Here is a 21,473-nt window from a genome sequence, read left to right as displayed (position 1 = left end):
TAAGCATCTTAATCTGCAAGATGAATCCCACTCAAAGCAAAAGATCATTCTTTCTTCTTTACAAAGCTCGTCCTTACTTCTAATAGGGCCAACTATCATAGATTAATGCCATATGAAGGTGCCAGGCATAGAGGGATCCAATAAAAATAAGAAATTATAAATGAAAAACCAGAAGTATAGAAGAAAAGCTTTCATTTACAGTCAGCAAGTATAATTCATTACATTCACCCACACCAGAGAAATCACTAGAAAATTTATGCAAGTTTATTTATTTTTCAGTGTTTGGAGTTTTCATTGTTGTTACAGAGGGAGTTGTTCCCCCCTATATGCACCAGATAGATTATAGAAAAATATCTATTGTTTAATAGAAAATATTCAGAGCAGTGCACAACCTATCATATACCTTTAGCAGCTGACCAAAAAAAAAAAAAAATTACATCTCCAGAAACAATATTCAGTAAAAAAAGATAGAAAAGACCCAAGAATAGGAATCCTAACTTCAAGCACTCCTGTTAAATAGCTGAAAAATCTGCCTTCAGCAACACATGGGGATGGAACTGTGTATGACAGAAATACCAAAATACCAAAAATATTAAATACTGCATCAGGTGTAACAAGTCATTGAGCTATGAAACTACACCACGTTCTCTCCAAAAATCAGCACCTACTTTGGATCTCTTGTGTCAGGCACCTCCCTGTGGTATCCCAGCCGATTGCTGATAAGCATATTGAAAGCATGCTTCTGATAGCCCAAGTCTCTCACTTCCTGATCTTCTTCATTAAAAATCATTCCTGCAAAAGGAGCATGCCAAGATCAGCTAAAAGGCTCAAAAACATCATTTGAAAGAAATCAAGGATTGAAACCTTTAACCTCTTCTAAAACACATTATGCTCTTAAAAATCCCTCTGGTTTTGCAAAGCATGTATTTGTGCAACTATTTCTGCTCCCTCTCACAAACAGGCAGCACTTATGAGCCCTTGCAGCTGTAATAAAATTAAATCCTTCTCCAAAGATTGCTGGCTCCATTGTGTTTATTGCCTCCCTTCACTCATATGGCCTCTAATTCTTAGCACCACCTCAAACCAACACCAAACAAGCAACAGAGGACAGACTTTGGCACACAATGAATCAGCATCTATCCCTACAGGTGACAGGTGTGAAATGGGATTTTTGAGTGAGGAAATACATTTAAAATGGTAGGAAAATCCTCACAACAGCAGTTCTTATTTCACACAGTTCTGAAGTCCGTGGTAACAAAAACAGTTATACAAGAACTGTAAACTTTTGTTTATCTCACCTGGGACTTTGACAGCAAGTAAAACACCAGCAGAGCTGCTGTTTATTGCTTATTTTAGCAGAACTGGCAACTGTTACTAAGCACGGCAGAAGTAACTGTTGCTATTGGGACACTGCTATAAGGCAAGATGAAATTTTCAACTGCCTTGACTCAGTGCCATGGGCTTCTCTCACTGAGCCGTTCACCAGGGTGAACCAAAACATTGTGGCACTTCACACAACTCCATGAGGGGGAGACAGCTGGTGTCTGCCACCACCTGTGCCTCCAGCCACTTCTGCAACAATTCAGGTAGCACAGTGATTCGTTTCTGTTGTCTCTATTCAGCTGGCTGCACAGAATGAAATGCCTGTCACCTCTTCAGTTATTATCAAACTACACTGGCAATTTTACTGAAATTTCAGTACAAGAAGTGAGCAAGGATCATGTAAGTTATCTCCCTTCACCCTGCCTATCATCTCCATATCATTCAAAATCTGCAGAAAATAGTTAACAAGAGGGTTCCTCATTCACATGATACCATACTTCCAGGAAAATATGTTTCATACATTCACAGACTAATTCAGTTTGAAAGGGACACCTGGTCTAATCTCCTTCCCAAGTGCAGGTCCAGCTAAATGAGGAACCAGAACCAATGCAGTTAAGTTTTGAAAGCCTTCAGTATCTCCAAAGAGGGCAATTCTACAACCTCTTATTTCCCTGTTCAAGCATTTGACACCATCACACTGAAAATGTTTTTCCTCTTCCATAACTGAAATGCCCTTGCTCCAATTTCTTGTTATAATCCCATGCACTCTGGAAGGAGTCTGCCTCCATCTTCCCTGCAGCTCCCTATTCAGCTGCTGCTGCCAGCAATAAAATCTCACCCCTCTGCCTTCTCTCTGAGGCAGAATAAACTCAATGCTCTCAGCCTGTCTCTCATGTTCTCCAGTTTTCACTAGCTATGCAAAAGTCAGCTGAGCTCAAGCCTGGAGAAAATGAATTGAGTTAAACACAAAAGAGAAGTAATTTTAAAAGTTTGAAATGGAAAAAAAGCTTCAAAACAAGTAATCCATCTGGGCCTTTGGAGCACAGCTGTGTCTTAATGACAAAGTCTACCCACAGGTACCAGGCAACGTTCAGGAGGGAATTCCATCCACATTCCCACCATTCACATTTACCACCCTGTGGCTTTTAGTCTTGAGTTCAGCAATGGCAATGCAGCTGCACTGTCCAACAGCTCAAGAGTAAATGCCCTGACATTTGAGCAGGACCAAGTGGGAAGTGCTGGGTAGTGATATCTGTGAGATAAAGGGGACTTGAATGATTTCAGTTCAAACAGCAGATAGAAGCCCTTGGAAAACAAAAAAACCTCAGTTTAGGCTTTACTTCAGCAGTGTTATGTGGCTCTCACAGGTTAACAAAAAAAGAAAAGACAGACTGACCTACCAGATGACAGTTTGATTTTGACTATCATACACCAAATTTCTTTTCACTTTTTTATTTTTTGCTTTTGTTTTTATCACTGTTCTCCTCTAGATAGACTTCAGGAAACCCTTTCCTACAACACCTCATCTTAAGAGCTGTCTCCTGATGATTCCTGTGGAATTTATCCTGGCACTGTAACTCCCCTTGGCTTTCACCAACCAAACCAGTCACTTGGTTTGAAGATCAAAGGACTTCTCAGTTAAAAAGCTTCATTTCTTTCCTGGCCCAGACTGAATAGTTGGAAAGAAATGGCCACCTCTGGACTGCCCTTCACCTCACTTGGCACTCAGGCTTTTTGCAGTGAACTGAAAAACACTTGTGATGCCACAGGGCGACATGAACTGCCATTTTTCTAACATTCATTCTAATACCCAACTCAGAAAGTGAAGTTTGGTAAAGTTCTATAAACTCACAAAGCTCATGATTCACCATTTGTCCACAGTCATGACAGGGCACTTCACTGAGATCAGAGCATTAAACCCTGGCTATGAAGGTTTATTTCTGTGTTGTATTTCCCAAAGCAGCAGCAGAAGCCAATACCCCAACACTTCTGCCTCCAGACTCAAACCAAGATTCCAGCCAGTACACAGTGTGCCTGTTTGCACATCTAAACCCAGCAGTGAATATGCTGTAAGCACTAGAGTACACAAAGCATTTTATTTTGGAACACAAAACAAAACCACCTCATTGATGAGACATGCTCCAGTGAAACATCCAGACCTTTGCAGGATGTGGCTCTAACCATTGCCATCTCAATCTTGCATTGCAAGTTTGCCCCACATGCATTTCTTGTAGATTAAGTTATACTCCAAGCACATTCTCCAAATCAACAGGTCCTTCTCATTGTTCATTGATACCATGCTATTTTTAATTACTCCATATAAGTACAGTTTCTCTGTAGCTAATTAAGGCCTATGTATTTGAGCCCAATGAAAACAGGAGTAAGATATGAAACAAGCACACACTGAACCTTCCAAAAGCAAGATTTAGTTATATCAAGGGCAGACCCTGCTGGAACCCAGTCTTCATCAGAACTTATACAGCATAGATGCAAATGTTAGAGTGTATTTTGGATTAAGCACTGTAGAATAAATTTCAAGTAATTCCTAATGAAGAGAGCCACGAGTATCACCTGCATTTTAACAAACAAAACTTCTTCATTATACACTTTCCCCTGATAGAGTATTCTGTAAAAAACAAAATCTCATTTCTCCTGTTTTACGAAGTTTGTCATCAACACTAAAAACCACTTACCCATTTCAGGAGAGAATTCTATCTCCCCCTTAACTGGATCCTGGATATGATTTCCAAAAGAGTTTCCTATCTTATTCTCTTTCTGTTGCAATTCAGGTACATGAACTGGCCCCCGTGTAAAACGGGGGTAGAATTTTTTTGGGAATGGCCTCTGAGGTTCCAGCCCCTTGATGGGCACATTCTTGAAGGATTGGTTCTCTTCAGTGAAGTTGAAATAAACAAAGAGCAGAAGTGTCCAGGTCACGGATGTGAAGAGGCACCCATAGCAGAAATAGCGAAGTGTGACACTTCCCATGGTAGACTCAGCATCCTTGAGGGCCCATTCTCAATTACCTGGAAAAGAGTGAAAACACTCATTTTGAGAGTGCTGCCTGCTACATGATACATGCAAAATACATTCAATAGGTTACTCCTCCATTAAATGATTTTTAGAGCTTAAACTTCAGGCACAGACCATAAGAAGTAAATCCCTTTTAACTCTCCCATTCAAAAAGTAAACATGACCAGTTTTCACATTTAATGTGGATACCACTGCTTTAAAATATGGAGCAAACAATCACTAAGAGCCCAGTGACACACCACAATTAAAGGTAAAAATTATTAATTTCCCTCAGAATAGTTATATAATTATCTCTGTTCCATAACAATATATTTCTAGTACTCCTGCCTTGAATTAAACATATAACTATATAATTAATATACCTACACAGGGAATTGATTCTTCACTGAACTGTTTTGGCTGGAAAGGACATCTGGAGTCACTTTGTTCAACCCCCTTGCTCAAGCAGGGCTACTCTGAGCCAGTAGCCCAAGAGTAGGTCCATGTGTATCCATTTTCATAGCTCAGATCCTATCCTAAAGCATAGAATGAGAGACCATAGATTCAAAAACCTATGTGGTTCAGTTCTTCTTGCCCCAAATTTAAGAACAGCCTTCATGAACATCCCAGGAGTTCCAGAAAACGTGGGATGCAATTGAACAACACACAGCACCAAGACAGTCACATTATTTACAGATAATCTTCTCCACAGAAAGAAGACAGATGGGACAGGAAAAGAAGGAAAAGCTTGAAGGTAATTTTCTGGGTTCCTCCAGGCCTCTGCAGACTCCAGAAAAGCTTTCATATTCCCTGAAGGAGATGCCCATCTAGAGCTGGAAGGAAGCAACCCAGACTGGAGTTTTACTTTGGACATCCATAAGACAATTTTCCCTAAAGCCATACTGCATAAGCAAAACTGTGAAGTGAAGCTGGTGAAAATATTTTACTTATGGGCCAGAAGAGCTGGGTAAACTTTCTGGAGTTCCCCAAATCTAAAAAAAGTTCAACACCCTTCCCCCACCCTGCAAAAGAAACCAAACAAAACCAACCAAAACAAAACCAACCAAAACAAAACCTCCAAACAATACACAAAGCCCCCACACACACTAACAAAAAAAACCCCACATGCCTTAAAAACTATACAGATCAGTTCCTCAAACTGAGGGGGAAAAACTCTGACTCAAAGAATTTGATTTCTTTCATCACTACCAAACCAAAACAAAGTCTTTGCACAGTAACAAAAAGTCAGGAAATAATTTAATCACCTTTTAATTAGCAAAACTTTTATTTTAAGAAAACAAATACTGGGGTAGGGGTCAATCATTTATGCTGATATATTTTTCAAACTACTCAAAAAGTCAGAAACCACCAGAAGTTTTCAGGTCAGTCTGGCAAAGAACAAATCAGAACATTTCTGAGTACAAACAAATTATTCCTTCTCAATATGGGAAACTATAAAACAAAGGTAGAAGCTCTTAATGATCCCAAAGAACATTATAAACACACCATTTACTTTGGCAATGTAATTCTGAGTCCTTAGTGATTTGCATCCAAAAAGAATACATGTCAAAATTCAAGCTTACATTTCCCAGACTGCAGCAGGCCATCATCTCCCCAGAATAAAATATCCACAGAGTAAAGCAAAAAACCAAAACCTACCCTCCTCAAAAATAATTTAGCCATTGTTCTTACCATGTCAAACTCCCTCACTTCTGCAAGGCAATTCTACAGAGCAGTTGAGCCCAAGGAGCCTAAGAAGGTCTTAGAGAGGGTTTAAATCTCAGGCTGACCCTGTGCATACAGATGAATTGCACCCTCTGTGAAACAGGCTCTCTCTAACACTGTCACACAGAAATCTCACTGCTTAACTGCAAGGCCATTAAATTAGGCAGACATCAAACACCCTGGGGCAGAAATGATTGAAGAAAATCCTCATTTTTGCTAGCAGAATATGTTTCCCAGTTAGAGAAGTAGAGATGACCAATCCCCAGTGCCTCATGCCCTGTGCTAACACAACCACACCGGGGTGAACCTTGGCTCAGAACAAGCATGTGAGGCTGCAGAGGAGCAAGAGCAGACAAACACTTATATCCTCTCATTATAATAATTCTTCTTGCTCAGCATTCTGCAGACAATTAATGCTTCTCCATAAAAGAGGATCTGGGGCCTTGCCAGGTTCTTTTTGCATGGCCACCAGAAGGTCATCTGCAGTAAGATTTGTCCAAGCCTAACATACTGCTCCTCAAAAACTGCTAGAGGTGTTTTTCCATTCACTATGGTAACACAGATGGACAATCCTAACATGCACTGACACTTGGGAACAGAACTGTCCTAGCAAGATAAAAATTACTATAACAGAGAAGGAACCTTCTCATTTCAGAGTTGTTTAAGGATACATCCACACTGCAGCTTGCACAGAAAAAAACAATCTATTCTATCTCTGGTAACAAAAGACAGGCACATAGAGCAGAATTCCTCATGGATTAAATATTTCCATAGTTCCTTGCATCTCTTTCACAGCTCAGAGCTACACCCACTGCTGTGGCACTTCCAGCCATGGCAAAGGTAAAGTTTGCTGTGACTGCCATCAGGCACACACAGATTAAAGAGGAAGGGATAAATGACCAATCACCAGAGTGAGGACACTGCTGTACATCCCTTCCATCTCTAACCAGGCTAAAAGCTCATGCTTGGCTATTGCTACAAAAGTAATCAATGCAAACCAAAGCTAAATAAACCAAGTATTATTTCCACCTGATCTTTGCTAGATCTGCTTCACCTTCTTTTCCTCTCCTTCACTATTCTGTCATTTTGTAAAATGATAAAGATGTTGAAATACTGCATTTAAATCAAATGACAGAATCTCCACAATGCACAGCCTGTGCCCGTTCAGTACCTTGCTATTCAACCAAGACATTTGGTAATTTATTTGGCAGGAAAATACAGACTCACTATGCAGGACATTCTGAAGGCAGAACAGGAAAAAAAAAGTTAACCCTGTGTATGAAAAGCACATTGAGGCTAATTAGTTTATTTTATTCACCAACACACATGTATTTACACAAACACTGTCCTTTGGATTTCAACCATTTCCACCATTTAAGCAGACTCATGATCTGTGTCAGAGCTGCACACTCCAGTTTTAGACAGCTTTAAATTGATTGTCTTCTTAAGATGTGCTTTAGGCCACAGGAGGTTTCCAAGTCTTCAGCCACATCAGTCCTGCTTGGGATCTGCCCTAAAGAACCAAGAGAACCTTTCTAGCCCTCCACTTCTCTGAATAGAAAGCACAATAACACAAATGTATCTCTGCCCTCCTCAATATACCAAGAAACAAGAATCCCTCCAATCATTCCAGTGTGCAACAAAAAATAATCACTCTGCTAAGTGCAGAGGAAGAAGGAGAGGAGACTGCAGCTGGGCACAAGGAGGAAACATTCAGTTCACAGAGCCTGACACAGCCCTTGGCTCTTACCTCAGCCATCTCCCTAGCCATGAACTCCTTCCATGCAGACACAGTGAATAAAAGCCTTACTCTGTCCAGTCTCCTTTCCTCTCCAGTGTTGTGAAGTCTTCTAGGAAATATATTTTGCCAATTTACCCAACAACTGCCTCAGCCTATGGATGGTCAAAATATCTTGATGAGTGTCTTAAACATTCATCCTTTCCCACTTGGTTTCTCCAAGGAGGATTTTGAAACTTAAGCAAAGCCAAACCCTTCTTCATTTCTTCCTCACCTTTTTCTCCCCTTAAACAGAGAAAAACTGTTCCTGAATACAGGAGATGCAAAGGACATGCCTTTCAAATCCAAAGTATTAGGATCTTTCTCAGCCCTGATATATGTTGCATGAAAAACAGATTATATGTATTTTTAACTCAACAGCCTAAAGCTTTGCTAATGCAAGCACAGCTGGCAGGTTTGAACAGTTAAGACAGAAACAACTGAAATTTAAAAAAAAGCAGAACTGCAGAATTCAGATAACCAACGGGCTCATAAGAATAATTTTCACTTATGCAATGTTGTAACAATCAGTCCAGTCACCAGTAAATTGCTATTTGGACAGTACAGTTAAAACCCTCTTCTATTTATTTATTCAAGTTCAAGCAAAAATACTAAATGCTACAAAAGAATAATCCATTATTTAAACGTAGCAAGAAGAAACGTTTCACAACACAGCTCCTCACAAATTTTCCTGAAAAGAGGCTACACTTGAGGGTCTATCATGCATCTCCCCTTCACTTCTGAAAAGCAGCACAGCTGCCAAAAGTAAAAAAAAAAAAAAAAACACCTCAAACAATTCTTCTTTCCAAAAACTCAAGTAATAAGGAACATCCAGAATAAACAGAAGGCATTTCCTTTCCCTTGGCAAGATAGGAGCTTCCAGAGCAAGCAATAAATGCAAACACCTTGAAGTATTTTACAGGCATTCATTCCCATGCCCTAGAGATGCATGGAGTGCAGGGCTGTTCACTCTGGTGTACTCAGGAATCCAGAGACACTTGAACACAACAAACACAAATCATCCAAGGTGGCAGCATCTCCTACATCAGGAAATTACAAAAACCGTATCTTAGAAGCTGCCTCCATCAGCTTCAGCTCAGAAGAGACCAAGACTGAAAGGAACAGTATTCTGAGAATTTCTAACCAAATATGCAGCCTTTCAATGTCTCTCTTGTTGCTCTATTTTGACTGCCATACATTTATTGCATGACAGTTTTCCTTTGGCAAAGCCTTGGAGCTGAGTTTGCAGACCCACATACCAGAAATGCCAGTAAAATGCTGCTCTCTAATTTCCACAAATTCCAGCACAGAATTCTCAGTTCCTTGAACAAGTAGGAAATAATTGATTTTTTTAAGAGAACTATAAAGGTTAAATATGAATAACTCAGTAAAAGTCTCTTAAATTCAATCAATCACAAAGCTGAAAAACTCTCCAGGAGCCCACCAGCCAGAGCTGAGCTGCAGTACTCACTGTGCAGTAGGCTTTTCATGTCACAGCAGCTTCTTTTGGCAGCCTTACACCACCACCATGACATTTATTCCATACATCAAGCCCAGGAATATTTACATTCATTTAATAACTGGCCCAACAAAGATAGAACTGTGTTCCCCCCACAGCCCAGGAGGGTTTGTTGTTAGTAACCTGTGCAGCTCTCAGTAACACTGGCCCAATGTGTTGGCCTTGGATATTTTTAAAGGAAGCAAAAAATGTCAACCACAATCCACAATATTTTGGCTTGAAGAGCAATATTTGCTACAGACTCTATGACCTGCCACTGCTTAAGCACTGACATCTGCTTGGATTAACCTCAACAGTTTGGTAAACACACCGTATGAGTGGATATTTCATAACTGTGCCAGAACTCATGTTTGTACACCGTATGAGTGGATATTTCATAACTGTGCCAGAACTCATGTTTGTCAGAGGTCAAACAGAGGATAAGACTAACCTCAAGATTTTTAAAATAGGAGTAAAAATTATTTGAGAAAACCTTAAAGTCTGTTTGAAATTTTTCCAAGAACAGCTTTTCTTAAAAAAAAAAAAACAAACAAACAAAAACAGGAAAAGACAGATACTCAACTCATACTACTCAGGTCCCCTGCAAGACTACCTGTGTATTTTGGAACTACATTGAGGCAAGGAACAGATGTGTATAATCTTTATTTCTAAGGAGCATTCTACCAAAAAAACAAACAAAAAAAAAATCATTAAACTACTTGATCTTTCTACAGAGTATTAGGATATTTTGCTGCATGACTTTCTATAGATGCTTCTAATTTTTACTTTCTTATTCTTTGGGGAGATCAGAACACAAGAATATAAACCAACACTACTTATGAATGCAACTTTGCTCATTTAATAGCCTTAACCCTTCCTACATTTCTTGGCCTCCAAGATATTATAGCTACCCATGAACAGCCTTTCCAATTTACTGGCTGAATCATTATCAAACAACAGCATTAACAGTGCAATGAACAGAGGCCAGATAAGGAAGAGGTTGTAGTGCAGTAAGACACACTCATCATACAGAGATGCCATTCACACACTTTCTGCACTTGCAAAAGAATTATTTTTTTCCAGGCAACCTTTCCATAAGGATCTCTCTCTTCAGGGAAAGTCACAGTTAATAGACCAGCAGGATGAGAAAGGGAGACCTCGGGCAGCTTTTGCTTCAGATCCAACACACATCACTAGGGGCAACATTCAGTCAGAGCAAAAGTAATAGACATTTCCAAATAAAAGTGTTTCATGTGCCTCAGAATCTAAGCACCAAGCCAATTTAACTCCTTCTTTAAAAACCTTCCTACAGGACTGATTTATCACTAAATTGGATCAAACCTACCAGTTTGTTCTAAATTAAAAACCACTATTAATTTTTGACCTTACAGAGGGATGGGTGATTGCACTTTATGAATTAAGTGGCTTTTTTTGACAGAATGCAGGCAGTTAACTACTTATGTAAAGATAGGTTGGGCCTACAGGAACCTAAATCACTCAGCAGGGACAAATGCCAAGTGCTGCACCTGGGGCAGACAAACTCTGGGGCTGCTGGCACAGCCTGAGGAACAGCTCTGCAGACAAGGACCAGCCAAGGCCTGGCTAAGCCTGAGCCAGAGCACAGCCCTGCAGCGAGGGGAGTCAGGGATGGACCCAGAGAGCACAGGCAGCTGAGCCAGGGCTGCCATTCCACAGCTCCCTGTGACCACAGGCAGGGACAGCACCCAGGGAGGGACTTGCCAGTACAAGACAGCCATCAGGAAACCGGAGTGGGATCAGTAAAAGGCCACTAGGGTGGTCACAGGCTGGAACACTTGCCCGGTGAGAACTGAGGATGCTGGGCTCCTTCAGCCTGCAGAAGAGACAGCTTTGGGATGAGAACTAAAATAGCAGCCTGTTGCTACCTACAGGGACGTTACCAAGAAAACAGACCCAGGCTATTTAGCGAGGTGCAAGGTAGGAGAAAGAAAGAACTAAAAAAGACGAAAGTTAAATCATGTTAATGTTCAGTCACACCAACACTCATTCACAGAGATATCCCGTGGACCACAGTGGTCTTGCGTAAGACCACTGTTCCCATTCATTTTAATGAGATGACACATTAACATCTATTTTTAATTAGCCTCAGCAAGTCCCTTCTAAATTCAACTTTCAAAGCTTTGAGAGCCAACAGTTTAGTCATTTCAGCACAGATATACAAATCCATGTCATACCACCTAAAATAAATCCTCCTGGAATGAATACAAAATCTTGAGCAACACTTTACAGATAATCTTAAAATACCAATAATATTCATTATATTTTAAAGATAAAGAAAGGCACATAGTTGCCTTAGTTGCATGAATTGTTGAAGATCTATGAAACTGTACTCTGAGTATATGAAGTCTGAAAAGCTTTAAGTGTTTTAGGACAAATTTAAAAATTTATCTTATTAAGTCTTTATGTTCTCAGCCCTCACTATTTTTCCAGTGTCAAATGACTCACTCATATACTGATTTGTATTTCAGTGTTTGGGCTTTAACCAGAGATGTCTAAATATTGCACAGCATCATTTTCAAATCTGTGAACTACACATTGAAATGCCTCCTCTAGGAACATAAATTTGCTTATCAAGCTTTTTGGAATTTCTCAACTCCAGTAAAAAAGCTTTACTTAGCAGGCTGCCATTCCAGAGTGTATGCAAACACTTTGGCTTTTTTATAATAAGAATGTGAAACTCCTCCTTTATCCACTTCCATTTCAAAGAAAAAAAAGCACCCTAAAAGAAATGTTGAAGTATCTTCTGCAGTAACATCTTCCACTTCTTGTCAACAATAAAACATATTGGGTTTTTCCCTAATTGATAAAGGATTTTTTTCTCCCCATATAGTGCTCCACTCCATGAAGTGAGACTATCTCATGAGGGCTCTAATTTAAGGACACAATTTTAATGGAAAAAACAGTTACAAGTTTTGGAAAGAAAAACTTTTTAAACTCAGGATCTCATGTTAACAAACAGCTGAAAAGAACACCAGGTTTAGTTACAACCAGTGGTACAACATTGCATCAAGAAAAGTAACATAATAGTGCAGCCTGATTAGAGAAAACAAGAACTATTGGCTTGGAAATACAAGCTTACCAAAATCCCAGCTCTCAGTTCTGGGTAAGTAAATGCTATACAGTACACAGTTTCATGCTGCTGCAGTGTCCTCATTCCCCTCAAAAAAAAGCTTTTTATTTCCCAAAGCACAGTTATAAGAAAGAAATTCTTACCTATCCCCCTGACAAACACTCAGGCTGCTGGGCTGGATGTTCCTTTAAGCCATCTGGCTCACAAATACATGTCATGCCATTCCCCGAGTCCTAAAAATACCTTCAGCCTTTCTTGTTGCTGACAAATACTTTCTTCTAATTCAAACAGCAAGATTTTATTTTCATCAATAAAACCAGCTCTGAAAGAAGCCACAAAGTCTCCAAAGAAAGCTGCAATGCATTTTGTAATACAGTCCCTTCCTTCTTCACAGAGCTTAGAAAACAGCAAGGTTAAACACCCCACAAGTTGTTCTTCATTGCATCTCTCTCACATGAAAGATCCATGCATCTAAATAATAGTTTAACAACCCTTCAGCACAATATACAAATGCAGAATGTAAGAGAGCTTACAAGGTCAACTACACACAAATAAGCTGCTTAATACCTTTTCTAAATGTTTAAAATCTGCTTAGCTGTTCCTCACATTTTATGTCTGCAAAGCTCACCAAAATAACAACAAAAAATGCAGATTTACGCAAAATAATTCGATTATGACACTTCTACAGGAAGAGCTGAACTGTAGAACCCTCACCTTTTTCCAGAAGAGTCGGCACTAAAGCAGAGCAAGGTTACACAGGGAGAGCACATTGACTGCAGCAGCCGCGGTGTCTTCATTGCCAGTGAACAATGAACCGCTGAGCCAGAAACTTAACACTTTGTGGCTTGCAAGTCCTGCCTGGGAATGGGGCAACAAGCACAGGCTCCTCTAGGAAAACAGCCATTGGATGGGTCTGAGGACACCAACGCTGCATATACTCATTTGGCTGCATTCAATGCCCCAAAATCAGCAATATACTTTTCTGTTTGTAATTATTTTCCACATCTCTTTTATTATGTTTTTTTCAGCTGATGCATGGTCCATCTATCAATCCATGGATTTAGCAATATACACATGGTCATGTTCCTGTCACTCACATAATCAATCAGTAACACTCTCCCTCATGACTAGACCACAGTAATGCTAGAGAAAATCATCATTAAGTTGTATGAATATTCCCTTAGTTCTCATTTTCCACATCCCTAGGAACTTCATAAGACTCCCACATTTCAACAGAAGTTTTCTAGGTATGTTTTCTGTTAATTTTCAGAAATTTTCATCAGAAGTGCTTTGGGCTTTTTTTCCAGTCTTTTACTAGAAAAGTGAAAACACATTTTTTAATTCTTAAAAAAAAAATTGACCAAAAAAAAAATTCAGGCCTTGTTTGTGCAACCCTCCTGAAAAAAAAAAAAAAAAAAAAAGCTGGCAGCAAATCTGTCAACCAAACAGACCTCACTGAAGGACTTTTGAGTGGGACAGTGGTAAAAAGTGGGGTTGACCAGTCTGTTTTAAACCTGTGACTGCTAACCCTGGAAACTGTACTTGGCACAGGTTCTGCAGAAGCTCCCAGAAGACATTTACCATCCACTTGTGCAGAACTCAGACTGGTATCAACAGCTGGGTACAAAAAAAATACACAAAAGACATCTGCCAACTCACACTGGGAACTTCCAGAGACTCCACCTGAACTTGTATCAAATGCAAAACGGCTGCAATTATGTTACTATTTGTACTAGAGAGTTGGAAACTGCATTAATGTTACATTGCACCTTTTCCTGCAGCCTCAGATCACAGAATTCCTAGACCTTCGTGCCTACTCCCCACAAATCATACAAGTCTACTTCATTTCGATTTCTGCATGGTTTTCCTTTTCAATAGGCAGAAATTTACACAAAAATACTTGGTTCAAAATTCAGAATCAAATATCTTTATGGAGCCGAGTAAGCGATATAAGCAAAAGGATTTATTTGTGTAAAAAACCCAAACAACAAAAACTAAACACAAACAAACAAAATAGAAACAATAGATGAAATGTAGCCCCAGAATTAGATGTGAGGTTAAAACAAGTTACAGTTTAAATCCCTAGATCGCCTCTAATAGGAAAATATTTAACTCATGCTAAACTGCTCAGAGTTCTGAACCCTGTTACACTTCTCCATGCTGTTAAGGATAGCACTATCTTAGTGATTTCCTCAATGTACCATGTTCTGTGTTTTCTCATGGGAATGGCCATTGTTTAAAAAAAAGCAGAAGCTAAAATCTACTAAAAGCATGAGTTGAAATTAATGTCCATCTGCATTTCTCATGTCCAGAAACAAACATCACTTGGAGTTTTTCGCTCCAAACTTTAGCACACAGACCACAGTAGCCATGCCATTTGGAACTTTCATTTTTCCCCAGTAAGAAATTCTGAGATAAACCAAGACCTTGCAATCTTCTTGCTTTGGATTCATTTTCTCATCAAAAGTTTAAAGTATTTTCTGCACACAGGTTTCTCTCTATGTCTCTAGACATTAATAAAAGAGAGGAATCCTAAGGATATAAACCTACTTTGTGTTCTGTCTTCAACTCACTGACTGCACCAGGACAGGTACCAGACCAAGCCAAGAAACACTCTGGTTGAAGTGTTTGCTCTGCTCAGGATTTTGCTGAGATTCTCAGCAACTCAATGTCTCAGCTCTCTCCTCATGCATTAAGGAAAATACCTTAATTGTTGGATTAAAGCAAGTCACTAGAAGAAACAGATTGTGCATTGCGTGTAAGGACAGCAAACTTCTACAAGTTATGCCAAAAATTAATTTTCTTGGTCTTTCATCCCTTCTCTGTGATCTTACAGACTCAGTCTTTCCTTCTCACAAGAAATCCCTTTGAGGAAAGAGTTGTGGACCACTCCTTTTCCATCCCCTCTTGGTCACTTTTCTTCTACTTATCTATTGCCAATGTTTCTAACAGGAAAAAATACTCAGGATTTTGATGTTGAAATCATGGATGTTGCAACAAAATGAATAGCAGATCAAAAATACATTTTCCTACTTCAGTAGGAGCCATGCCTCCCAACAGTCTGCTTGCACAGAAGGTTAATGTGCAATCCACAACTTGGCCATCTCCTGGTTTATAGGTGATGAGTCTCAACATCTGCTGACACCAGAGATAAGAGATTCCTGCTAACTGACAAAATTAAGGTATTTCAGGAAATGGAAAACTAAAGGAAATACTTCCAGAAAACATATTCAAGAACAAATATGAGATATATCAATAGAGACAGTGGGACTCTTTGTTCTTGATGTTATGCTTGAGGTACTGGCAAAATAGTCAAAATACCTACAAAGATTGATTCATAAGGGGTTTTGAATCAAAACAAGATACTTTCTGCTTCCTGGAAAAGTATCTGTGTTTTAATTAAGGCCATCTTCAAGGTTTAAAGCATCCAATTTAATTCTTGTCTGCACAAGAAAATCTGTGTCATTTAGCCAAGCAACATTTGGATGGTTTTACACAAACTAAAAGGACCTCCATGAACATGCCTCTAACATTCATCAAGTATTTGCTTAAATCAGTCTGGCACATAGCAACCCTTCACTGAGGTACCTTCCTTTCAGCATGCCTCTGCAAGTTTATTAGCTTAGCCTGTCAACTTAAAATCTGACTTCTTAAATGGTGCAGTGTCTCTGTAGCTGAAGTCTTGGGAATGACAGGAAGTTATTGCAGGCAGGCAGTTGCCCCCCAGACAACTACTCATGCACATATTCCTTCCTCCTTGAGCAGCAAGAGGAATTGCTTTTGTCTGCTCCATGGCAAGAGAGGCTGGAGCACAAATGTGAACAGTCTCTGTAGAAGAGCTGGTAAGGTAGAACTTGTCAGTCACAGCCAGCTTCAGAAACACAGAACTTGCAATGCCACTACTGCCATGAGACAGAAAACCACAAGGGCTCACCTGCTCCCAGCTGAACTTGGAGCCACAAAGACATCAAAGACCTGTGAGCACTGTGGGGGAGCAGCTCTGGACTCCTCCCTGGCCTGCACAACTTCTTCTTGTTCACCCTCTAAAGCACAGAGCAGGCAGCAGCAAATCCTACCTCAGGGGTCTCTAATCCCTATCAGCAGTGGAAAAGCTGATTCAGCCCTGAGCACTGTGTTCCACTTGCAAACATGCAAAGGATCAGGCTGCCAAGCCAGACTGCACAGGAAAGGGCTGAGATACAGCACATAAAACAACACATGCTTACAGAAACTTTAATCCATGCTCCACATTTCAGTAACACCATCAGGTATTTAATCTACAGATTTAATATATTTTCACATTTCAGGGAATAAGCTCAGAAGTTTCTACACCAAAATATCAGAAATTTAGTATGCCTGAAGTCAATTTTTGAATGAAACAGTACAATCAGCTTCCTAATTTTCTACCTTTTCTGCTGCAGTGTATTTCTAGTTTTTACAGAGTTTTCAAACAGAACATTTACACTAATTCTTACAGTGCTGACTCACATGAGAAACATGCTAGAACATGGCTGAAGGATGCATACAACTCTTCCACAAAGAGAGCTGAACAAATGCTTCCACTCCTGCTGCAAAACCCTGCTTGAACAGCCCAGACCTCACCTCTGACACTACTTCATACATTAACACAGGAGCTGCACCAGCAGATGCTTCCATCTCCATAAACCACCACATGTTTTGAAAAGAAACCCTTGATAAGAAGACAGTTTATCTTCCTCCCATACTGTAGCAGGGATTCAAACAGACTTCACCTCTGTAATGCTTCTTGAGAAGGAAAAATCAAATTCATTTCTGCACTTGAAATACAAGAACATACTTTTACTCTGTAACAGCAAGCAGTATCTCTCCAAAATGAATGGTACCAAAGGAATTGCTTGATTTTGGGGATACCTTTAGCTGCAGTATCACCTACCAGGCAGATGCAACTTTTTAGGAAGTTGACAAACAACAGTCAGAGAAAGGAATGATTGTAATCTTGGAAGTTTTACATTTTCCTTTCAGTGGAAGTCTCACTTTACTTCTCCACTTCAAGTTATCAACACACAGCTGCTACAGTGCCAAACTCAGCCTGCTGGCTGCTCTGATTGCAACCATTCTACAGGACTGCCAAGGAATGGAACCAAAGAACCATCCTGCCTCTGTTCTTGTCACCCCACAGTACCTTGTTCTTTCTCACTGGAAAATCCCAAATCCTACTTTTACTACCTACTCAGACACTTCTAACCTCATCCATGTGACCCACACCACATGCACACCTTATACCTACCAGTAAAAACTTGAGGTTTCCATCACTTATTGTGAGGAAGCCTATTTCCTGTAGATAAATTTTCAAAATACCAATAACTTCTCTTTATTCCCCTTGCCCTGCTGTTTCCAGGCTTTCTGCCACCTAAAGTTCTTCAATCACACCTATTGTTATTTTACATCACTATGAAAATGATCAGACTCACCCATCCTCATAAACTACAGTCACACAGAAGCCTTTCAGAAACCCTATCCAGTGCTTCTCCTGTGCATAATGCAGTATTGATTTGTATCCTCTGAGAATGTGATTAGATAGTAGAAGCCAGGCCACAAGCCCTGAAATCTGCAGACTCTCTTCCAGCAGAACAAATGCCACTTCCCCCGCTGGCATCCTCATCTGAGGCTGGGAGACGAAGGCTCATTAGAGCTGCACTGTTATTTCTTTCCTTCCCTGCTGCAGAAGAGCTCCTAAAACTCTGCAGGAGCTTATCTTACCCAGAGATGAGGAAAAGCTTATACAGAAGGCATGCAGTTCTTCAGAGACAGTTCTACCAGGGGAGGCCAATTGCTTGTTAATCAAAAGCCTCTTATCTGGAACCACCTGAACATTTACACTGTTCTAAAATGAGGCCTAGGAATCCCAGCTGGACTATTTCACATATTTGGAGGTTCTCTATGGGGTAGCATGGCAGAAACATACTGGCAGGAAGAGATTGGTACCATCCTTTCCTGGGCACAATCTGCATTTGGATCAGCTTAAGCTAATCAGAGATACCCAGGAATAGTTTCCTATTAAGATGACATCCATAGGAAAGGAAAAAAAAAAAAAAAAAACCAAGCAGATCCTAGCTCATAAAGCATGCAAGAATACTTAATGTAACTTGCAGACTACCAGACTACTCTTTCTAAGGAAAGAAGGGATTTGATCTTATGTTGAAATACATTTTCCAGGGAAAAACAGCCTGTTAGCAGAGTGCTAACAACCCTGCCTACCTGCACAATTACCGTGCTGGCACTGAGAGATTTCACCCTTCCCTTTCACAGAAAGCAATGCTCCAAATACTCTGGACCAAATGGAGAAAACACTGATTGTTTACAGAACAGCAACTAAGCCAGGGCATGAGATATTATTTTTTTTCTTCGGAAGAGTAGGGGCTGCAATTTAATTACATAATTCAAGTCCTGTAGGGTCTACTGCAGCTGCCCTGCAACTGATATTAAAAACAACTCAGGATACAGCTTGGCAGAGATGCTGTAATAGAGAGCATCAGTGTTCTAATTACTTTCAACAGCAGTTTTAAGGCTAACACCTGTGACAAAGTGATCAAAGGTGAAACAGCTGTCTGGAAAGGTGGATTCTAAACACAATGTTTGCTTCCAGTACCGCATTACAGCAGGGAATTCTGACCTGCTAAGCCCCCCACTACAAGCAGCACGGGACTTTGAGTGGCTTATTCAGATCCATCTGTTTTCTTGCAAGCAAGGGACCAGAGAACTTTTATCCTGCCTTGCAGGTAACTTTGAGACAGTCCATTTGCTCCAGCATGTTCTGCTACAGCTTTCCTTACAAGCTTTAACATACAGACAAAAAAATAAAAATACCACATGGCAATAATGAACTGACTAAAGAGCTGGAGACCAGCCACGAAGAATAACACATATTTGCAAGAAGGAAGAGAGAAGCCTCAGTGTTGCATATAAGTATATACTGAAGAACAAGGGGGGAGCGGAGGACGGGGGGAGAAGGAAGAAACGGTTTCAAAATAAATTTCCCAGTCACAAAGGAAAGAAAGCTTTAATACTTCACGAGGTCACACAGCGCTCCAAAAAGCAATGCCTGACCTCGCCCTACAAACGAATCAATGAACGGAGCAGCGCCAGCAACACCAACACGTAGCGATCCTCACATTTCGGGTCAGATTTGCAGAGTTTCAATCTACCTGCAGGCGGGCTGCTGCTGCTCCCTCACATGCATTTAAAGAGTAAAAGAAACAGAAATTACGTTATCTCCCATCCTGTGTAGCACACCCCGCCGCAGCCCCTCGGTCTCCCTCCGGGGTCAGGGTAAACCAGGAGCCCCCAGCAAGGGCCGGGTCAGGCTCCCGCTGTCACCTCACCCAAGGCAGCCCCGCACCGCACCAGCCTCTGGGGCTCAGGAACCGCTGCCTCAGGGCAGGCGGGAAAACAGAATCACACAATCCATTCGGCTGGGAAAGACCTCCGAGATCATCGAGTCCAATCTACGACCGAGCACCACCGTGCACAGAGAGCCCGATGCCGCCGCTGACCCCGACCCGCCCCCCCCAGGCTGCCCCTCACCCCGGCGCCGCTTCCCCCGCCGGGGCCGCCTCCTCTCACGCCGCCACCGCGGCCCGTGTCCCGCACCGCCCCGCACTCACCGCGGCGGTGGCATCGCCCCTTCGCCCGCCCCGCGCCCGCTGTGGCGGCGCTGGCGCCATGTGACCGCTGCCTCCTCCTCCTTCTCCTCCCCATTCTCCTCCTCTTCCTCCTCCTCCTCCGCCGCCGCCATGACAGGCAGGGCTGGGGCGGCAGGGGAACATGGCGAGCCCGGAGGGATAGAGCCGAAGGGCTGTGCGGTGTGTCCCGCGTCCCTTTTGCCGAGCTGTGAGGGGAATGGGGAGTGCAGGGCTGTGGATGTGCGGCTTTCACTCCTTTCCTCCCCTCAGATTTGCTGTGAATGTTTCTGCTCATCCCACCGGGTTTGTGCGGTCTCTGTAATGATTAAAGCCTTTTCCAGCCCCTCGAAGTATTTGTTTCGGTCTTTTCGGCCTTAAATGGCCCCATGGAAGTACAGAGTCACAGAATTGTTTGGGTCCTATCCAGCCCAAGCTTGCCAAGGCGGGTTCACATGGAGCAGGTGTCACAGGAATGTATCCAGGTGGGTTTGGATCCAGTGAGGGCAGATGCATAACCTCCCTGGGCAGCCGTTCCAGTGCTCTGCCACCCTCAGTGTAAAGAAAGTCTTGCTAATCTTGAAGTGAAACTTCTTGTGTTTTAGTTTATGGCCATTGCTCCTCGTCCTGTTGTTGGGCACCCCCAAAAAGAGTCCAGCACCGTCCTCTTGGCACCCAGCTCAGAGATGCTTCTATGTTTTAATGAGATCCCTTCTCAGTGTTTAGTCTGAGCAGGGCCAGCTCCTGCAATCTCCCCTTATGAAAGAGATACTCCAGGCCCTGTACTTGTCCAGGGGCTTTGAAGGGGGGAAAAAAGGCTTGTGATGGAGGATATCTGGATCCCTCAGCCTATAGGTTGAGTTGCTGTGGGGAATGTTAAAATCTACCACAACTACCCTGAAATAACCTGAGATTGGCAGTTAATGTGCTTCCACAGTGACAAGATTTGTGTCCCACAGGTGGGGAGTCATGCTGAAACCTCAGATCTTTGATATTCAGAATAAAGGGTCAAACCACTTGCTAAACCCACCACACCACAGATCCATCTTCATGCAGGACTGATTTGGCAGGTGTTGTTTCTCCAGGCAAAGGGGTGAAACTGGAAGGCATGTTGGGTTTGTAAACCCTGGTGAGGTTTAAGAACAAGCTTGATGTCAGATTTGCACAGCATAGTCAGGACTGGGAGCTTATTTTATAAATACCCGGATTACAGAATTTGAGCTCCTGAGTGACACTTTGAAGATGGCAGGTTTTCTTTTATTGAAGTGGAAATTAAACTGGGTTGACATATCCAAGCCCATTCTTTGGTGGATATTGCCCCCAATATCCAGAGATTATGGCAAGGTGCTTTATAATAACAAAAATAGAGCA

At 41.4% G+C, this 21,473-nt stretch overlaps 1 protein-coding gene across 4 annotated transcripts in view; it reads right to left on the bottom strand.

The window, feature by feature from the left end:
- GALNT11 (polypeptide N-acetylgalactosaminyltransferase 11) overlaps positions 1–20,115 on the bottom strand; it is a 46,441-nt gene extending 26,326 nt beyond the window's left edge. The window contains exons 1-3 of one of the 4 annotated variants that reach the window (XM_066550935.1): positions 20,088–20,115; positions 4,017–4,349; positions 669–792 (exon numbers count right to left, since the gene is read on the bottom strand). In XM_066550935.1, the coding sequence (XP_066407032.1) occupies positions 669–792; positions 4,017–4,311 (419 nt within the window). In that variant the 5' untranslated portion in view covers positions 4,312–4,349; positions 20,088–20,115. Of the gene's footprint in view, positions 1–668; positions 793–4,016; positions 4,350–9,281; positions 9,437–13,158; positions 13,233–20,007 lie in introns of those variants that run through there. The other 3 variants (XM_066550918.1, XM_066550927.1, XM_066550945.1) reach the window with 3 other exon arrangements.
- Between the last annotated feature and the right edge of the window lie 1,358 nt (positions 20,116–21,473).

Source organism: Molothrus aeneus, chromosome 1 (genome assembly GCF_037042795.1).
Source record: "Molothrus aeneus isolate 106 chromosome 1, BPBGC_Maene_1.0, whole genome shotgun sequence".
NCBI lineage: Eukaryota > Metazoa > Chordata > Aves > Passeriformes > Icteridae > Molothrus > Molothrus aeneus.
The sequence above is the reverse complement of the archived record's forward strand: the minus strand, read 5'-3'. Positions and strand labels throughout refer to the sequence as shown.